This window comes from Salarias fasciatus, unplaced genomic scaffold, assembly GCF_902148845.1.
Source record: "Salarias fasciatus unplaced genomic scaffold, fSalaFa1.1, whole genome shotgun sequence".
NCBI lineage: Eukaryota > Metazoa > Chordata > Actinopteri > Blenniiformes > Blenniidae > Salarias > Salarias fasciatus.
Window position 1 is genome coordinate 611,683 of NW_021941376.1, and position 20,251 is coordinate 631,933.

The 20,251-nt window shown below is 57.2% G+C and overlaps 1 protein-coding gene across 1 annotated transcript; it reads right to left on the reverse strand.

The window, feature by feature from the left end:
* Positions 1–397: 397 nt before the first annotated feature.
* ahi1 (Abelson helper integration site 1) lies at positions 398–19,965 on the reverse strand. Its single transcript, XM_030087177.1, has 23 exons — positions 19,597–19,965; positions 16,974–17,086; positions 16,556–16,891; positions 16,179–16,333; positions 15,917–16,026; positions 15,319–15,499; positions 14,537–14,717; positions 14,372–14,467; positions 14,106–14,291; positions 13,856–14,029; positions 13,134–13,266; positions 12,935–13,058; positions 12,528–12,757; positions 9,776–9,879; positions 9,540–9,658; positions 9,330–9,460; positions 9,101–9,238; positions 8,877–9,022; positions 8,755–8,800; positions 8,637–8,677; positions 1,477–1,611; positions 902–949; positions 398–703 (listed from the first exon to the last, which is right to left on the reverse strand). The coding sequence occupies exons 1-23, from the start codon at positions 19,604–19,606 to the stop codon at positions 398–400; spliced, it is 3,243 nt and encodes a 1,080-aa protein (XP_029943037.1). The 5' UTR covers positions 19,607–19,965.
* Between the last annotated feature and the right edge of the window lie 286 nt (positions 19,966–20,251).

Here is a 20,251-nt window from a genome sequence, read left to right on the forward strand (position 1 = left end):
ACCACAACAGTCTGACTGCACCACAACACAGACTGACTGTACCACAACACAGTCCGACTGTACCACAACAGTCTGACTGCACCACAACACAGTCTGACTGTATCACAACAGTCTGACTGTACCACAACAGTCTGACTGTACCACAACAGTCCGACTGCACCACAACAGTCCGACTGCACCACAACAGTCTGACTGTACCACAACACAGTCTGACTGTACCACAAAAGTCTGACTGTACCACAACAGTCTGACTGTAGTACCACAACAGTCCGACTGCACCACAACAGTCCGACTGCACCACAACAGTCCGACTGCACCACAACAGTCTGACTGTACCACAACACAGTCTGACTGTACCACAACACAGTCTGACTGTACCACAACAGTCTGACTGCTCTCACCTTTGTGGGCGTCGCCCTTTCGTCCGTCCTTCCTGTCCCTGGTGTCTCAGTGTCCTGGATGTTGAAATCAGCTGTGAAGGAGACAGTTTGGACCTGAAGGTTCTGCCGTCGGGAACCGGGGGACGGACGGCAGACTCACCCCGGTCCACCTCGAGCGAAGACAGGACGTGTCCCTGCTGGCCGCCCGGCGCACGCCCGACCCTTCGGCTGTCCGTGTCTTCGTGCAGGACGCGGACGGCGTCGCCACGGTGGACGCTCAGCTCGTCCCATCGACCGGCCCGGTAGTCGTGGAGACGGAACACCTGCAGGACGAGAACCGGAACGTTCTGGATCCCAGCTGAGGCACGAGGTTCTACTTTCAGACCATGGAGAGATTTCCTGGTGAGACGCGTCCCGGGGGGAGACGCTCTGTCTGCGTCCCGGGGTGTGTGTGTGTGTGTGTGTGTGTGTGTGTGTGTGTGTGTGTGTGTGTGTGTGTGTGTGTGTGTGTGGAAGCTCACCTCCTGTGGGACCGGACCAGAACCGGGTTCTTGGTGTTCAGACAGCGACTGGAGGAACGAGGAAACAGCAGTTACTCTTCAGAACCAGAACGGGTCGGAACCGATGACCAACCGGTCAAACTGGTCGACAGCTGCTGACGGGTTCTGTGAGGGGGTCTCTGTCCAGCCGGGTCATCAAACCCTCCAGACCCGGGTCAGTTCACCATCCAGACTGGGTTGGTCCGGATCAGACTGGGTTGGTCTGGGTCAGACCGGGTTGGTCCGGGTCATACTGGGTCAGACCGGGCTGGTCCGGGTCAGACCGGGCTGGTCCGGGTCAGGCCGGGTTGGTCCGGGTCAGACCGGGCTGGTCCGGGTCAGGCCGGGTTGGTCCGGGTCAGACCAGGTCCGGGTCAGACCGGGTCTGGGTCAGACCGGGTCCGGGTCAGACCGGGTCTGGGTCAGACCGGGTCCGGGTCAGACCGGGTCCGGGTCAGACCGGGTCAGTCCTGTTGCGTCTCGTCCTTCATCTTTTTCCAGCTGAACTGATTTTCAGACTCTAAAGTAAAAACCAGTCGGTGCTGAGAGAGTCTCACCGCCTGCAGCCTGGGGGGTGGAGGCAGCCCGGAGGGTGGAGGCAGCCCGGAGGGTGGAGGCAGCCTGGGGGGTGGAGGCAGCCCGGAGGGTGGAGGCAGCCTGGGGGGTGGAGGAGGGACGGCAGCGCTGAGCCCCTGAAACAAAAGGCCTTCAGTTGGACCTGAAAAAGCAGCTTTACTTCATTCCTGCAGGATTTGTGTTCTCCAGCCCAGCTCCACCCCCAGCTCCACCCCCTGCTCCACCCCCTGCTCCACCCCCCCAGCTCCACCCCCTGCTCCACCCCCCCAGCTCCACCCCCAGCTCCACCCCCTGCTCCACCTCACTGCTCCACCCCCTGCTCCACCCCCTGCTCTGCCTCACTGCTCCATCAAACAGCTCCAGTGAGGTGGAGCTCGGGGGGTGGAGCAGGGGGTGGAGCAGGGGGTGGGGCTGGGGTGGAGCAGGGGGTGGGGCTGGGGGGTGGAGCAGGGGGTGGAGCAGGGGGTGGAGCTGGGGGTGGAGCAGGGGGTGGAGCAGTGAGGCGGAGCAGGGGGTGGGCTGGGTGGGTGGAGCAGGGGTGGAGCAGGGGGTGGAGCTGGGGGTGGAGCAGGGGGTGGAGCAGTGAGGCGGAGCAGGGGGTGGAGCAGGGGGGTGGAGCAGGGGGGTGGAGCAGGGGGGTGGAGCTGGGGGTGGAGCAGGGGGTGGAGCAGGGGGTGGAGCAGGGGGTGGAGCTGGGGGGGTGGAGCAGGGGGTGGGGCTGGGGGGGTGGAGCAGGAGGTGGAGCTCGGGGGGTGGAGCAGGGGGTGGGGCTGGGGGGGTGGAGCTGGGGGGGTGGAGCTGGGGGGGTGGAGCTGGGGGGGTGGAGCAGGGGGTGGAGTAGGGGGTGGAGCTGGGGGGGTGGAGCAGGGGGTGGAGCAGGGGGTGGAGCAGGGGGGTGGAGCTGGGGGGGTGGAGCTGGGGGGTTGTCAGCCTGGGCTCTCCTACCGCTCCTCTGCTGGAGTTCTTCTGGGCTGGGCCAGGTTGTCGTGGTTCCTCTGAGTAACATTGTGGAACCTTTGGTGACACGTTACAATCCACACATTCACTACGCTGTGGAACACCAACAAATAATACTGTAGCGTTACGACGCTGAAGCAAATACTGGGAACTACTTTTTCTGTTGAAATCACTACGCCCAGACGCCATGTTTAGTAAGTAGTTCCGTCTCAGCAATCTTCACAGAAACAACTCAATCTGGTCATTTTGCTTTAATGTTCCACAGCGTAGTGAATGTGTGGATTATAACGTGTCCACCAAAGTGTTGTGGGGTTGTTGGATTGTGTATTTGATGAGTTTGATGAGGGGAACAAAAATACCGTCCACTTCCATTGTGTCCGCCGTGAAGCTCTCCTCAGACCCACCGCTGAACAAACAACAGCTCGCCTCACAGAAACAGTGACTACGTTTACATGCAGCTAAAATTCGGGTTCAGGTCAATATCTGGGTTTCTGAAACATCAGGAAAACCCCGTTTCCATGCTGTAACAGACAGAGTTCCCCGTTTACAAGTCAGCGCATTCAATCAGGATCTCCCTTTCCAAACCACGACGCACGTCATGCTGTTCTCAAAACAAAACCGCTCTGACCGGAGCGGCTTCGTGTTGCCTGATTGGGTGGAGTTTCCGCCAAAGCAAGCTTCTTTATTAAACACGTTGGATGGGTTGATTAAACGATTATGTGATTATGACGTGTTTTTTTATCATACAAATACGGTTTTATCGTGCATTTTCAACCAAGATGGAGGTTTGAGCTGCTTCCTACGAGTTTCTGATGTTTTTACGGTCTAGATCGACAGATCTGGCAACCTCCTCCACTGGCCTGCAGAGGCAGACGCTGCGGTGACTCCGTTCTGCAGACGGAACGCAGACAGAACGGTTGTTCTGCTGTTCATGATTTCTCTGCAGGCCGTACAAGTCGCCGACTTTCAGAAGGAAGCATGTGCGACTTGCGCGCTCAGAATAAACAGTTTGGATCGTGCGTCACGAAAGCCTCACACGGACAAAAGTGAGGTGAGTTTCGCGCCTACTCGTTGCTGGACTCAAAAGACCATGATTCACTGCGGATGGGAGCATGCGCAGAACCAAAAACAATGTCCCTTAACTCGATATCTGTTTACATGGCGGCACTTTCGAGTTTGAAAAGGAGTAACCCAGCGGTCTTTATCGGGTTTTACAAATCTCGAAAATGAGTTTTTCCGGGTTTTGGCGGGTGTTTACACGCCACGCGCTGCTGGGTTTCGAGTTTGAAAAGGGTTTGAAAAGGGTTTGAAAAGGGTTTGAAAAGGGTTATTGGCTGCATGTAAACGTACTGAGTCAGTCTGCTGCTCTAAATGACGAGGGAACTGCCCTAAATGGGCCAGTTTGCCAAAATGTTGTAGTATCGCTTTAAAATATACACTTTAAAAAGAGGGCAAACGAAAACTAAAACGCACTATCAAGTTTTATTTGACAAACTTTTATTTTGTCTGTAATCAAGCTGTAGTGGAACGTTTCTGAACGTTCACACAGCTGCATATACGGCCCGTTTGCAGGCTATTGTCCATAAATTTCGTGTTTTCTACAAAATACATATTCAGGACCATGTATGCATTTTATTCTGAAAGGCCTGAATTTCAACATCCTGTTGCACGAAATTCAGCGTGTTGAAGCACAACAGCCAGGATGAAGAGACGCTGATTCTGGAAGTGGAGAATCATAAAGTTTGATCTGACCCCAGTCGTCCTTCCTACCAGGACGTACAGAGAAAGATGCCGGTGCTTCCCAGACTGCTCAGCTCTGGAGGTCGGAGGTCAGCAGCGCACGGCTGCTCTGCTTCTCCGGCCGGCGGAACGAGACGAAGCGGAGCGGAGCGGTCCGGATCGGACCGGAGTGGTCCGGACCGGACCGGAGCGGAGCGGTCCGGAACCGAGGCGGAGCGGTCCGGACCGGACCGGGGCGGAGCGGGGCAGAGCGGAGCGGTCGGAGCTGTGGGTTCTGACAAAACAGAGCGGAACGGAGCAGAAACGCACGCACCGCACCGCACCGCTCCGCACCGCTCCGCACCGCACCGCTCCGCACCGCTCCGCACCGCTCCGCACCGCACCGCACCGCTCCGCACCGCTCCGCACCGCACCGCACCGCTCCGCTCCGCACCGCTCCGCACCGCTCCGCACCGCACCGCTCCGCACCGCTCCGCTCCGCTCCGCACCGCTCCGCTCCGCACCGCTCCGCACCGCTCCGCACCGCACCGCACCGCTCCGCACCGCTCCGCTCCGCTCCGCTCCGCTCCGCTCCGCACCGCTCCGCACCGCTCCGCACCGCACCGCTCCGCACCGCTCCGCTCCGCTCCGCACCGCTCCGCTCCGCACCGCTCCGCACCGCTCCGCACCGCACCGCACCGCTCCGCACCGCTCCGCTCCGCTCCGCTCCGCTCCGCTCCGCACCGCTCCGCTCCGCTCCGCTCCGCACCGCTCCGCACCGCTCCGCACCGCACCGCTCCGCACCGCTCCGCTCCGCTCCGCTCCGCTCCGCACCGCTCCGCTCCGCACCGCTGCGTCTCTGCTCCGCCGCCGGAGAAGCAGAGCAGCCGTGCGCTGCTGACCTCCGACCTCCAGAGCTGAGCAGTCTGGGAAGCACCGGCATCTTTCTCTGTACGTCCTGGTAGGAAGGACGACTGGGGTCAGATCAAACTTTATGATTCTCCACTTCCAGAATCAGCGTCTCTTCATCCTGGCTGTTGTGCTTCAACACGCTGAATTTCGTGCGACAGGATGTTGTATTTTGTAGAAAACACGAAATTTATGGACAATAGCCTGCAAACGGGCCGTATATGCAGCTGTGTGAACGTTCAGAAACGTTCCACTATAGTTTGATTACAGGCAAAACAGAAGTTTGTCAAATAAAATGTGATAGTGTGTTTTAATTTTTGTTTGCCCGCTTTTTAAAGTGTACATTTTAATCAGTATGGTATGTCTATTCGTGATATATCCGACAATTAATGTGACGGAAAAAAAAAACGTCTTTTAACGTCTTTTAAAGTTTTTAATAAAGACAAAATGATTTTATTTTGTATAAAGCCGGAGGTTGTTGGAGTTTTCTTCCTGTTTGGTGCATCTGAACTGTGGAAATTTATGCGTACGGAGACCTGGACGGACCGGAGAGGAAAACAGACCTCGGCTCTATTTTGGACTGACGGAGCAGAACGGAGGCTGTGGAATCAGCTACCGTCATTAAAATAGCAACGTATTTGCTGCGGCGGTCGGACCGGAGCTGACCGGAGGATGTGGAATTTAGGGGTAACCCAACAGAGAACCCAGAGAACCCAGAGAGTCCAGAGAGTCCAGAGAACCCAGAGAGTCCAGAGAACCCAGAGAGTCCAGAGAACCCAGAGAGTCCAGAGAACCCAGAGAGCCCAGAGAACCCAGAGAGTCCAGAGAGTCCAGAGAACCCAGAGAGTCCAGAGAACCCAGAGAACCCAGAGAGTCCAGAGAACCCAGAGAGTCCAGAGAGTCCAGAGAACCCAGAGAGTCCAGAGAACCCAGAGAGTCCAGAGAACCCAGAGAGTCCAGAGAACCCAGAGAGCCCAGAGAACCCAGAGAGTCCAGAGAGTCCAGAGAACCCAGAGAGTCCAGAGAGTCCAGAGAACCCAGAGAGTCCAGAGAACCCAGAGAACCCAGAGAGTCCAGAGAGTCCAGAGAACCCAGAGAGTCCAGAGAGTCCAGAGAACCCAGAGAGTCCAGAGAACCCAGAGAGCCCAGAGAGTCCAGAGAGTCCAGAGAACCCAGAGAGTCCAGAGAGTCCAGAGAGTCCAGAGAACCCAGAGAGCCCAGAGAGTCCAGAGAGTCCAGAGAACCCAGAGAGTCCAGAGAGTCCAGAGAGTCCAGAGAACCCAGAGAGTCCAGAGAGTCCAGAGAACCCAGAGAGTCCAGAGAACCCAGAGAACCCAGAGAGTCCAGAGAGTCCAGAGAACCCAGAGAGTCCAGAGAGCCCAGAGAACCCAGAGAGTCCAGAGAGTCCAGAGAACCCAGAGAGTCCAGAGAGTCCAGAGAACCCAGAGAGTCCAGAGAACCCAGAGAGCCCAGAGAGTCCAGAGAGTCCAGAGAACCCAGAGAGTCCAGAGAGTCCAGAGAACCCAGAGAGTCCAGAGAGTCCAGAGAGTCCAGAGAACCCAGAGAGTCCAGAGAGTCCAGAGAACCCAGAGAACCCAGAGAGTCCAGAGAGTCCAGAGAGTCCAGAGAACCCAGAGAGTCCAGAGAACCCAGAGAGTCCAGAGAGTCCAGAGAACCCAGAGAGCCCAGAGAGTCCAGAGAGTCCAGAGAGTCCAGAGAACCCAGAGAGTCCAGAGAGCCCAGAGAACCCAGAGAGTCCAGAGAGTCCAGAGAACCCAGAGAGTCCAGAGAGCCCAGAGAACCCAGAGAACCCAGAGAGTCCAGAGAGTCCAGAGAGTCCAGAGAACCCAGAGAGTCCAGAGAACCCAGAGAGTCCAGAGAGTCCAGAGAACCCAGAGAGCCCAGAGAGTCCAGAGAGTCCAGAGAGCCCAGAGAACCCAGAGAGTCCAGAGAACCCAGAGAGTCCAGAGAGTCCAGAGAACCCAGAGAGTCCAGAGAACCCAGAGAGTCCAGAGAACCCAGAGAGCCCAGAGAGTCCAGAGAGTCCAGAGAGTCCAGAGAGTCCAGAGAACCCAGAGAGTCCAGAGAGTCCAGAGAACCCAGAGAGTCCAGAGAACCCAGAGAGCCCAGAGAGTCCAGAGAACCCAGAGAGTCCAGAGAGTCCAGAGAGTCCAGAGAGCCCAGAGAACCCAGAGAACCCAGAGAGTCCAGAGAACCCAGAGAACCCAGAGAGTCCAGAGAGTCCAGAGAACCCAGAGAGTCCAGAGAACCCAGAGAGCCCAGAGAGTCCAGAGAACCCAGAGAGCCCAGAGAGTCCAGAGAACCCAGAGAGTCCAGAGAACCCAGAGAGTCCAGAGAGCCCAGAGAACCCAGAGAACCCAGAGAGTCCAGAGAACCCAGAGAGTCCAGAGAGTCCAGAGAACCCAGAGAGTCCAGAGAACCCAGAGAGTCCAGAGAATCCAGAGAGTCCAGAGAGTCCAGAGAACCCAGAGAGTCCAGAGAGTCCAGAGAACCCAGAGAGTCCAGAGAGTCCAGAGAGTCCAGAGAATCCAGAGAACCCAGAGAGCCCAGAGAGTCCAGAGAGTCCAGAGAGTCCAGAGAACCCAGAGAGTCCAGAGAGCCCAGAGAACCCAGAGAGTCCAGAGAACCCAGAGAGTCCAGAGAGTCCAGAGAGTCCAGAGAACCCAGAGAGTCCAGAGAGTCCAGAGAGTCCAGAGAGTCCAGAGAGTCCAGAGAACCCAGAGAGTCCAGAGAGCCCAGAGAACCCAGAGAGTCCAGAGAGTCCAGAGAACCCAGAGAGTCCAGAGAACCCAGAGAGTCCAGAGAGTCCAGAGAGTCCAGAGAGTCCAGAGAACCCAGAGAGTCCAGAGAGTCCAGAGAACCCAGAGAGTCCAGAGAACCCAGAGAGTCCAGAGAGTCCAGAGAACCCAGAGAGTCCAGAGAGTCCAGAGAGTCCAGAGAGTCCAGAGAGTCCAGAGAACCCAGAGAGTCCAGAGAGTCCAGAGAGTCCAGAGAGTCCAGAGAGTCCAGAGAACCCAGAGAGTCCAGAGAGTCCAGAGAACCCAGAGAGTCCAGAGAGTCCAGAGAGTCCAGAGAGTCCAGAGAGTCCAGAGAACCCAGAGAGTCCAGAGAGTCCAGGGTCACTGCTTCACTTTGGGCTGAACAGAACCGCTGAGGAGCGACTGACAGAGGAAGGACGACAGGCGGAGAGATGGAGGACAGCAGGAGTCCCCCTGAGACCCTGGGAGGACCAGTGGAACTCGTTTAGTTTTGACCCAGAACAGACTGAAGGTGAGATGTTCTGGAAGGTTCTGCTGCGGATCCGTAGAGGAGAGAGAAGAACCGCTGATCGGCTTCAGTTCTGCAGGTTCTCAGGGTTCTAGATCTGTGAGTTCACATGGATCAGGTCGGTTTTGGTCGGTTCTAGAAAAGCCCTCCAGGCCGCTAAAGAGGATCTGAGGAAGTTTTTAGAACAGGGGTGGGATTTGATGGAGGATCTGAGGAGACCGGATCCTGATCCTGCTGCTCTGGATCCAGGTCTAACCCAGAGACTCACGGTTCCAGCCTCAGACGTTCCAGTCCTCTCGGTCCAGGTTCCTGTGAGACACACAGAGGAACGGGGTCAGTCCACACCCGGCTGGACGGTTCTGGACAGGAGAACCTGGAGAACCCACCTGCTTCGGAGGCCGGCCCACATCTGATGGACGTCTGACGAGGTTCCTGAAGAAGAGGAGCAACGTGACGTTCTGCGAGAACAAAGACCCGCTCCGGGCTGCGGACTCCAGTTGAACCGTACCAGAACCGAGTCCAGCTGCTCCTGGACACTCTGCATCTTCAGAGCCAGTCTGGCAGCCGGGCTGGACCGGTCCGGGACCGCCGAGGACCAGGAGGCCGGGTCCGGGCTGCTCCACGGGCTCGGACCAGGGACGTCCAGCTGGGACACTGAGACAGAGACACACAGGTCCGGTTCAGTCCCTCAGAGGGACTCGGGTCTGGTTCCGGACCCGGACCCGGACCCACCTGTGCGGTGGAACAGGTAGAGCTGGATGGGCTGGCCGGCGCCGAGGCCGCAGAACGCCACCATGTTCTCCTGGGGGTGGAAGGAAACGCCGTGCAGGGCGGGATAGCACAGCTCCGAGTAGACCGCCACCTGGTCTCCTGGGGACACGGGGGACACCAGGGAGACAGGACATCCAGTCTGGTCCCGTCTGGATCTCCAGTCCCCCGTCCCCCAGTCCCCTGTCCTCACCGGTGTCGCTGTTCCAGACGTAGGCCGTGCCGTCCTCGCTGCCGGAGAAGACGAAGGTCCCGCAGGGGGACAGGGTGCTGCAGATCCTCTCCCGGTGGTTCGTGGCTCCGGTGAACCGCTTCACGGCCAGTCTGGAGGAAGAACCACACTTCCTTGGTCACTGAGGGTCCTGAGGGGTTCTGCAGAGCCGGGCCCCGGTCCGGGACTCACATCCTGAGGTCGATCATCCGGAGGACGCTGTCCCGGGCGTGGACCAGCAGGCGGCGCCCGTCGGGATGCAGCTGCAGCGAGCCGACGGCGACGCCGCGGAGCTCGGCCTCGGCGATCCTCTGCACAGATACACCGCCGCGCGTGAGGACGCGGCCCCCGGGGCCCCGGGGGGCCGGCGGGGCCCCGGGGGGCCGGCGGGGCCCCGGGGGGCCGGCGGGGCCGGAGCCGCTCCTCACCTTCTCCACGGCCCAGAGGTCACAGGGTCGGAGGTCGCCGGCCGTCACACACGTCCTCCACACCAGGATCAGGCCCGAGCTGTCCGCAGAGAACATCCTCCTCCCTGGTCCAACAGAACGGTGTGGTGAGGCCAGCAGCGACGACAGCTACAACCCAACAGCCACAACCCAACAGCCACAACCGAACAGTCACAACCCAACAGTCACAACCCAACAGCCACAACTCAACAGTCACAACCCAACAGTCACAACCCAACAGTCACAACCAAACAGTCACAACCCAACAGCCACAAACGAACAGCCACAACCCAACAGTCACAACCGAACAGCCACAAACGAACAGCCACAACCCAACAATCACAACCCAACAGCCACAACCCAACAATCACAACCCAACAGCCACAACTCAACAGCCACAACTCAACAGTCACAACCCAACAGTCACAACCCAACAGCCACAACCCAACAGCCACAACTCAACAGTCACAACCCAACAGTCACAACCCAACAGTCACAACCGACAACAGCTACAACCCAACAGCCACAATCAAACAGCCACAAACGAACAGCCACAACCCAACAGCCACAACCCAACAGTCACAACCGACAACAGCTACAACCGAACAGCCACAACCGAAAACAGTCACAGCTGAACAGCCACAACCGAACAGTCACAACCGAAAACAGTCACAACCGAAAACAGCGACAACCCAACGGTCACAACAGAACAGTCAGAACCAAATAAAGCTACAGTCGAACAGTCACAACTAGTCACAACCTAAAACAAATACAACCGAATAGCCACAACCGAAAACTGTCACAACCGAAAACTGTCACAACCGAACAGTCACAACCAAAAACAGCTACAACCGAAAACTGCTACAACCGAACAGTCACAACCAAAAACAGCTACAACCGAAAACTGCTACAACCGAACAGTCACAGCTGAAAACAGCTAGAACTGAAAACAGCCACAGCCAAAAACTGTCACAACCGAAAACTGCTACAACCGAACAGTCACAACCGACAAGTCACAAGAAACAGTCACAGTGGAAAACAGCTACAGCCAAACAGTCACAACCGACAACAGTTACACCAGTCACAACCAAAAAAAGCTACAGCCAAACAGCCACAACCAAAAACAGCTAGAGATGAACAGTCACAACCAGTCACAACCAAAAACAGCTACAACTGAACAGCCACAATCGAAAACTGTGACAACCGAACAGTCACAAATGAAAACAGCTACAGCTGAACAGCTACAATCAAAAACATCTACACTCGAACAGTCACAATGGAAAACAGCTACAGTCAAACAGTCACAACTGTCAACACTTACACCAAACTGTCACAACCGAAAAAGGTACAGCCGAACAGTCAAAACCGAAAACAGCTACAACCGAACAGTCACAACCAAAAACAGTGACACTGAACAGTCAGAACTAAAAAAAGCCACACAGAACAGTCAAAAACAAAAGGTACAGCCAAACAGTCACAACCGACAACTGTCACACAAGTCACAACCGAAAACCGTCACAACCGAAACAGTGACAACCCAACGGTCACAACAGAACAGTCAGAACCAAATAAAGCTATAGTCGAACAGTCACAACTAGTCACAACCCAAAACAACTACAACCCAATAGCCACAACCGAAAACTGTCATAACCGAACGTCACAACCAAGAACAGCTACCACTGAAAACAGCTACAACCGAACAGTCACAACCAAAAACAGCTACAACCGAACAGTCACAGCCGACAACAATCACACCAAACAGTCACAACCGAAAAGAGCTACAGCCGAACAGCTACAACCAAGCAGTCACAAACGACAGCAGCTACAACCGAAAACAGCGACAACCGAACAGTCACAACAGATCAGTCAGAACCAAAAACAGCTACAACCGAACAGTCATAACCAAAAAAAGCTAAAGCCAAACAGTCAACTAGTCACAAGCGAAAACAACTACAACCGAATAGCCACAACAGAAAACTCTCACAACCAAACAGTCACAACGGAAAACTGCTACAACCGAACAGTCACAACCTAAAGCAGCTATAACCGAACAGTCAGAACCAAAAAGAGTCACAACTGAACAGTCACAACCGAAAACAGCTACAACCAAATAGTCACAACCGAAAACAGTCACAACCGAAAACAGTCACAACCGAAAACAGCTACAAACGAACAGCCAAATCCGAAAACTGTCATAGCCGAAAACAGCTACAACCGAGCAGTCACAACCGACAACAGCCACAACTAAAAACAGCTACAACCCAACAGTCACCACCGACAACAGTCAGAACCGAAAACAGCTACAAACGAAAAGTCACAACCGACAACAGTCACACCAAACAGTCACAACCGAAAACAGCTACAGCCGAACACTGAATCAAAAACATCCACACCGAACAATCAGAACCAAAAACAGCCGCACAAAACAGTCGGAACCAAAAACAGTCAGACCCGAAAACAGTCAGAACCGAAAACTGCCGCACTGAACAGTCAGAACAGCAGCAGTTCGGAGTCACGCTGGTTTTCACTGCATGTTGGAAGCAAACAGAGACCAGGACCAGCTGGACCAGTCCTGCTAGGAAACACCGAGACCCTGTAGGGTCTTCTAACGGGAACCAGGCTGTTCTCAGGGTGCCAGTGGGGTTCCTCAGGGTTCAGGGACCGGGTTCAGAGCCCAGGTTCAGGGGCCAGGTGGTGTTCTGAGCGGGGTTCCCCGGGTTCCGGGTCCGGGTACCTTCAGGGTCGAAGCACAGCGTGTTGACCAAGCCGCCGTGGCCGTCCAGCTCCCGCAGCAGCCGTCCGTTCACGTCGTCCACGTCCAGCCTCCAGACCCGGACCGGGCCGTCGTAGCCGCCGGTCAGGACCAGGTTCTGGGCCGTAGGGTGGTACCGGGCACAGTACACGAAGGAGGGGTGAGGGAGAACCTTCTGAGCCGGTCCCAGCAGGCGTTCTACGTCCCACTCTCTGAGAACACGTTTAACAACACAACACTCAGGAGACACGAAGACACCAGATCCCGTCCCAGGGTCCACCGGGGTCCACCGGGGTCCACCGGGGTCCACCGAGGTCCACCGCGGTCCACCGGGGTCCACCGAGGTCCACCGAGGTCCACCGGTCCCCCCGGGACTGTCTCTCACCAACCTGACCGTCCCGTCGGAGGACGCAGACAGGAGCCGGCCGTCGTCTCGGGACCAGCACAGGTCGTACACGATCTTAAAATGACCGCTGAAGGCTGCCAGGACCTTTCCGGACGGGATCTCGTAGACTGGAACCAGAAAGACCCGGTCTGAGCAGAGCGGCGGCACCTGGCGGGTCCGGACTCCTGGACCGGTTCACTCACCGACCACGGGGAACGCGTCTCGGTCCACGCAGGCGGCGGCCAGCAGGGTCCCGGTCTGAGAGAAGAGCAGCGAGAAGCAGCCCAGCTGGCCTCCCCGGACCGCCAGGACCGGCCTGTTGGGGACCCGGCAGACCTGCCGAGCAGAGCCACAGCCGGTCTACAGAGGTCCACGTCCAACCACCACCACCACTGACCACATGTGGGACTGGACCTGGACACAGACCTGGACCTGAACCTGGATCTAGACCTGGACCTGGACCTGCAGCTGGACCTGGTTCTAGACCTGGACCTTGACTTGAACCTGGACCTGACCCTGCAGCTGGATCCACTTGAGGATGGACTACATGTGGGAGTGTACGACCCGGGAGGTGGACTGGACCTGACCTGACCCGGGAGGTGGACTGGACTTTACCTGACCCGGGAGGTGGACTGGACCTGACCTGACCCCCGGGAGGTGGACTGGACCTGACCTGACCCGGGAGGTGGACTGGACTTTACCTGACCCGGGAGGTGGACTGGACCTGACCTGACCCGGGAGGTGGACTGGACCTGACCTGACCCGGGAGGTGGACTGGACTTTACCTGACCCGGGAGGTGGACTGGACCTGACCTGACCCGGGAGGTGGACTGGACTTTACCTGACCCGGGAGGTGGACTGGACCTGACCTGACCCGGGAGGTGGACTGGACTTTACCTGACCCGGGAGGTGGACTGGACTTTACCTGACCCGGGAGGCGCCTCCACTGGACGGCGGGCTGTCTGGGCTGCGGCGGGGACCCGGTCCGAGTCCGGGTCTGGGTCCGGGTCCTCTGCTGGACCTCCTGCTGCAGCTGGCTGTAGGAGACGCTGCCCCGCTCCTCCTGCAGGGCCATCATGGACCGGATCCCGGGATCCACCTGCAGGAACACAGAACCTGGTCCAGCCGGTGTCCGGGCCGGCGCGGCGGCGCGGCGGCGCGGCGGCGGCTCTCACCCGGTCCGGCGGTCTGATGCCCCTCACCGTGACGAACAGGGTGGAGGGGTACCGGGTTCTGGGGAACCTCTTCCACCAGTCCACCACCTCGATGGTCCCGGGCGGTCTCCGGGCCCCGGGGGGCCGGCGGAACAGCTGGAGGCGGAGCTTGCGGTCGATGTTGAGGACCCCGTTAGCGCCGACGATCTGGAACGGACAGGACAGAGAACGTGGAGGGCGGCGGGACGGAGAACCTCCGGCCGGTTCTGCGGCGGTCCGAACGGCACCTTGAGAAAGGCCCAGGCGATGTTCCGGAACCCGCGGTCCCGCTCCTGGGCCCGGACGTTGGACCGGGCCTCCTCCATCGTCACCAGGTCCAGAACCTGCAGGAGCGGGTCCGGGTGAGCCAGAACCCCCGGGGCGCCCCGGAGGTTCTCGGCGCCGCGTTCTACCTCGAAGAACAGGACGACCCGCGGGTTCCGCTGCAGGAAGGAGCCGAAGCGCTGCTGGAACACGATCTGCTCCTGCCAGTCCGGGACCAGGACCCGGCTCCGCCGCAGGTCGAAGGGTCGCGTCAGGACCGGCAGGATGTGGTCCACGCCGTCCGGCTCGTAGAACCAGGACACGGGACGGCTGGGGGACAGAGACAGACTGCAGGCTGCAGGGCCAGGACAACGGGTGGAGGGCGGGTGGAGACGGGTGGAGAAGGGTGGAGAAGTGTGGAGAAGGGGGAAGAGCGGGTGGAGAGCGGGCGGAGAAAGGGTGGAGAGCGGGTGGAGAAGGGTGGAGAAGGGGTGGAGAGCGGGTGGAGAAAGGGGGAAGAGCAGGTGGAGAGCGGGCGGAGAAAGGGTGGAGAGCGGGTGGAGAAGGGGTGGAGAAGGGTGGAGAAGGGTGGAGAAGGGGGAAGAGCGGGTGGAGGGCGGGTGGAGACGGGTGGAGAAGGGTGGAGAAGGGGGGGAGAGCGGGTGGAGAAGGGTGGAGAAGGGTGGAGAAGGGGGAAGAGCGGGTGGAGGGCGGGTGGAGACGGGTGGAGAAGGGTGGAGAAGGGGGGGAGAGCGGGTGGAGAGCGGGTGGAGAAAGGGGGAAGAGCGGGTGGAGAAGGGTGGAGAGCGGGTGGAGAAAGTGGGGAGAGCAGGTGGAGAAAGGGGGAGAGCGGGTGGAGAAGGGGTGGAGAAGGGGGGAGAGCGGGTGGAGAAGGGTGGAGAAGGGGTGGAGGGCGGGTGGAGAGCCTCACCAGTCCTCCTTCTTCACATACTGGCCGCTCAGCTCGTCCACCAGGTGGACTTTGACCAGCGGACGGGACAGCAGCGGGTCGGTCTGCAGGCCGTCCGTCCGGTGGACCAGGACCCCCAGGACCAGGCTGGGATCAAACCCGGGTTCCTCAGGCGGGGCTTCTGCTTCACGCGCTTCTCTCACTGCAAAAAAACCCACTGATTCACATCAGTTCCGCTTAGAAACTGGTCCCTGATCAACCGATCCCTGATCAACCGGATCCTGATCAACCGGTCCCTGATCAACCGGATCCTGATCAACCGGTCCCTGATCAACCGGTCCCTGATCAACCAGATCCTGATCAACCGGTCCCTGATCAACCGATCCCTGATCAACCGGATCCTGACCAACCGGTCCCTGATCAACCGGATCCTGATCAACCGGATCCTGATCAACCGGATCCTGACCAACCGGTCCCTGATCAACCGGTCCCTGATCAACCGGTCCCTGATCAACCGGATCCTGATCAACCGGATCCTGATCAACCGGTCCCTGATCAACCGGATCCTGATCAACCGGATCCTGATCAACCGGTCCCTGGGAGGTTTCAAATCTGTCACCTGGCTTTTTCTTCTTCTTCTTCTTGGACTCCGTTTCTCCTTCACCCTGGCCAATGAGAGATGACCTCTGACCTCCAGCCTGCTCCTCTGATGACCTCTGACCTTCATCCCTGGAGGAGAAACATGACGCCTGTCAGCAGAGCCGTGGGAGCGTGTTTCAACAGGAGGTCTGAGGACTAAAGGGGGGGTGGAGTGAACCGGGCTGGACCGGACCCCCCCCCCCCCCACACACACACACACACACACACACACACACGCTGACCCTCCATCGGACTCGGCGAGGCTCCTCAGCTTCTTCTTCTTCTTCTTCTTCCCCGTCTCGTTGTTCAGTCGGTTCTTCTTCTTCTTCTCCGTCTCATCCTGCTCTGCCACCTGCTGCTGATACTGCTGTAGGAGCCGCTCCCCCGCCTCCCCCGCCTCCTCCACCCGGCCTGCCGCCTCCCCCGCCTCCTCCACCCGGCCTGCCGCCTCCCCCGCCTCCCCCGCCTCCCCCGCCTCCTCCACCTGGCCTGCCGCCTCCCCCGCCTCCCCCGCCTCCCCCGCCTCCTCCACCCGGCCTGCCGCCTCCCCCGCCTCCTCCACCCGGCCTGCCGCCTCCCCCGCCTCCTCCGCCCGGCCTGCCGCCCCCCCCGCCTCCTCCGCCCGGCCTCCTGCTCTGCTCCGTCCCTTCCTGCTGTTCCCTTTGCGCTGCTGCCCCCCCCCTCGGTCTGGAGCCGGAGCAGACCTGGAGGAGTCGGTCTGCTTCGGCTGATCCCCGGTGGAGTCCCGGGGTCCGGGGAGGGGGGGCGGCTCTCCCGGACTCCTCCTCTGGGGTTTGGGGGTGTTGGGGGTGTCGGGAGCGTTGTCGGCCTCCTCCCTCCGCCTGTTCTTGGTGAAGCGGGGACTGTCCTGCTCGGGCCGGTAGGTGTTCTGGAGGACGGTCTCGTCGTCCCCTCCGGTCTTCATGAGGTCCAGACTCTTCTGGAGACTCGGAAGCTGAAAGACGAGAGGAGCAGAGACCGTCAGGCTGCTGGCGGTGTTCGCTGCCGTCAGTCAGACCAGCTGGTTGGAAACGCACCACCACCGCCTCCGGGGCGTCGCCGCTCTTCTTCTTCTTCTTCTCCTTCTCGGAGTACTTCTTGAAGACCTGGTTGAATCGGTCCCGGGTCTTTCCCCGGTCCGAGCCCTGACCTGCAGAGACACGCAGCAGAGCCTCACATGACGGAGTAACAGTGTGACGGAGTAACAGTGTGACGGAGTAACAGTGTGATGGAGTTACAGCGTGACGAGTTAAAGTGTGATGGAGTTACAGCGTGACGAGTTAAAGTGTGATGGAGTTACAGCGTGACGAGTTAAAGTGTGATGGAGTTACAGCGTGACAGTGTGACAGAGTTACAGCGTGACGAGTTAAAGTGTGATGAAGTTACAGCGTGACAGTGTGACAGAGTTACAGCGTGACGAGTTAAAGTGTGACAGAGTTACAGCGTGACGAGTTAAAGTGTGACAGAGTTACAGCGTGACGAGTTAAAGTGTGATGGAGTTATAGCGTGACAGTGTGACAGAGTTACAGCGTGACGAGTTAAAGTGTGACAGAGTTACAGCGTGACGAGTTAAAGTGTGATGGAGTTACAGCGTGACAGTGTGACAGAGTTACAGCGTGACGAGTTAAAGTGTGATGGAGTTATAGCGTGACGAGTTAAAGTGTGATGGAGTTACAGCGTGACAGTGTGACAGAGTTACAGCGTGACGAGTTAAAGTGTGATGGAGTTACAGCGTGACAGTGTGACAGAGTTACAGCGTGACGAGTTAAAGTGTGACAGAGTTACAGCGTGACGAGTTAAAGTGTGATGGAGTTACAGCGTGACAGTGTGACAGAGTTACAGCGTGACGAGTTAAAGTGTGACAGAGTTACAGCGTGACGAGTTAAAGTGTGATGGAGTTATAGCGTGACGAGTTAAAGTGTGATGGAGTTACAGCGTGACAAGTTAAATTGTGATGGAGTTACAGCGTGACGAGTTAAAGTGTGATGGAGTTACAGCGTGACGAGTTAAAGTGTGATGGAGTTACAGCGTGACGAGTTAAAGTGTGATGGAGTTACAGCGTGACAGTGTGATGGAGTTACAGCGTGATGAGTTAAAGTGTGATGGAGTTACAGCGTGACAGTGTGACAGAGTTACAGCGTGACGAGTTAAAGTGTGATGGAGTTACAGCGTGACGAGTTAAAGTGTGATGGAGTTACAGCGTGACAGTGTGACAGAGTTACAGCGTGACGAGTTAAAGTGTGATGGAGTTACAGCGTGACAGTGTGACAGAGTTACAGCGTGACGAGTTAAAGTGTGACAGAGTTACAGCGTGACAGTGTGACAGAGTTACAGCGTGACGAGTTAAAGTGTGATGGAGTTACAGCGTGACAGTGTGACAGAGTTACAGCGTGACGAGTTAAAGTGTGACAGAGTTACAGCGTGACGAGTTAAAGTGTGATGGAGTTATAGCGTGACGAGTTAAAGTGTGATGGAGTTACAGCGTGACGAGTTAAAGTGTGATGGAGTTACAGCGTGACAGTGTGATGGAGTTACAGCGTGACGAGTTAAAGTGTGATGGAGTTACAGCGTGACAGTGTGACAGAGTTACAGCGTGACGAGTTAAAGTGTGATGGAGTTACAGCGTGACAGTGTGACAGAGTTACAGCGTGACGAGTTAAAGTGTGATGGAGTTACAGTGTGACAGAGTTACAGCGTGATGAGTTAAAGTGTGATGGAGTTACAGCGTGACAGTGTGACAGAGTTACAGCGTGACGAGTTAAAGTGTGATGGAGTTACAGTGTGACGAGTTAAAGTGTGATGGAGTTACAGCGTGACAGTGTGACAGAGTTACAGCGTGACGAGTTAAAGTGTGATGGAGTTACAGTGTGACAGTGTGACAGAGTTACAGCGTGACGAGTTAAAGTGTGATGGAGTTACAGCGTGACGAGTTAAAGTGTGATGGAGTTACAGCGTGACAGTGTGACAGAGTTACAGCGTGACGAGTTAAAGTGTGATGGAGTTACAGCGTGACGAGTTAAAGTGTGATGGAGTTACAGCGTGACAGTGTGACAGAGTTACAGCGTGACGAGTTAAAGTGTGATGGAGTTACAGTGTGACGAGTTAAAGTGTGATGGAGTTACAGCGTGACAGTGTGACAGAGTTACAGCGTGACGAGTTAAAGTGTGATGGAGTTACAGTGTGACAGTGTGACAGAGTTACAGCGTGACGAGTTAAAGTGTGATGGAGTTACAGCGTGACGAGTTAAAGTGTGATGGAGTTACAGCGTGACAGTGTGACAGCAGAACTTCACACTCGACACCAGAAACGACTGTCAGCTGTCAGGATTCCCCGCAGAAACTAAATGTCAGTCATATCACTATGAGAAAGACCGTGAGACTGAAAACACCCGCGGCTCTGGACCCCAGTGGAAACAGAACATTCAGTTTGTCTTTTTCCGGTTCGACTGGATCTGATGTGTGTTGAGAAGCTGGAACCGAAAACTTCCCCGAACGGAGGGAAAAGGTGTGTCTGACTGTCACCTGCGTTTCCACAGCCTCCAGGTGTGGGGACAGGAGCACCTGGACAGGCGGGGACAGCTACGCGTGGACAGGTCTCAGGTCCATCACAGGACGGACAGACAGCAGTAACGGTACCGGCTGTTCAGAACAGGTCGCTCACCTGTTGGCATGGTCACACCTGGAGACTGTCTTCATGGAGGCGAGAGGACGGGACTCCAGAGAGCAGCGTCTTCATTCTGGTTCACAGACGCTTCCGGTCCTTTCATCAGACCGGTTTTCTGATCTGAAGGAGGTTTTATCTGATTTCTGCTCCGTGGAGTCTCTCACACGTTAGCCGTTAGCAGCTGGCTTTACTATAAACGGCTGCGGTAAAACGAACCTACTCTCCTCCCCGGGCGCAGCCCCGAGCCGTGAGCCGCCGAGAACCGGAACACAGAGCTCCCTCGAAAGACATTTCAGGCGGCGGCTGCGAGGAAAACGCGTGTTTTTATCGAGCTGCACTGATTCTTCCAACTTCAACAGCAGCCATGTTAGTGAGGTCAGCACGGCGTCCATTACCAGGACAACCGAGAGGGGGCGGGGCGAGCGGCCATGTTAGTGAGGTCAGCACGGCGTCCATTACCAGGACAACCGAGAGGGGGCGGGGCGAGCGGCCATGTTGGTGAGGTCAGCACGGCGTCCATTACAAGGACAACCGAGAGGGGGCGGGGCGAGCGGCCATGTTAGTGAGGTCCCTCTATAGACCTTTCCGAATCATGGTGTGGGGTTTTCACTTTTCGCTGATGATGGAGCAATATGGAGTAGGGGAGGAACAT

What these genes read in the sequence shown, in the direction of transcription:
- ahi1 (XM_030087177.1), bottom strand. An exon ending in CACCCCCCAGGCTGCAGGCG is followed by an intron (nt 950 to 1,476) that starts GTGAGACTCTCT and finishes TCGTTCCTCCAG; the next exon opens with TCGCTGTCTGAACACCAAGA. An exon ending in CTGGTCCGGTCCCACAGGAG is followed by an intron (nt 704 to 901) that starts GTGAGCTTCCAC and finishes CTCGTCCTGCAG; the next exon opens with GTGTTCCGTCTCCACGACTA.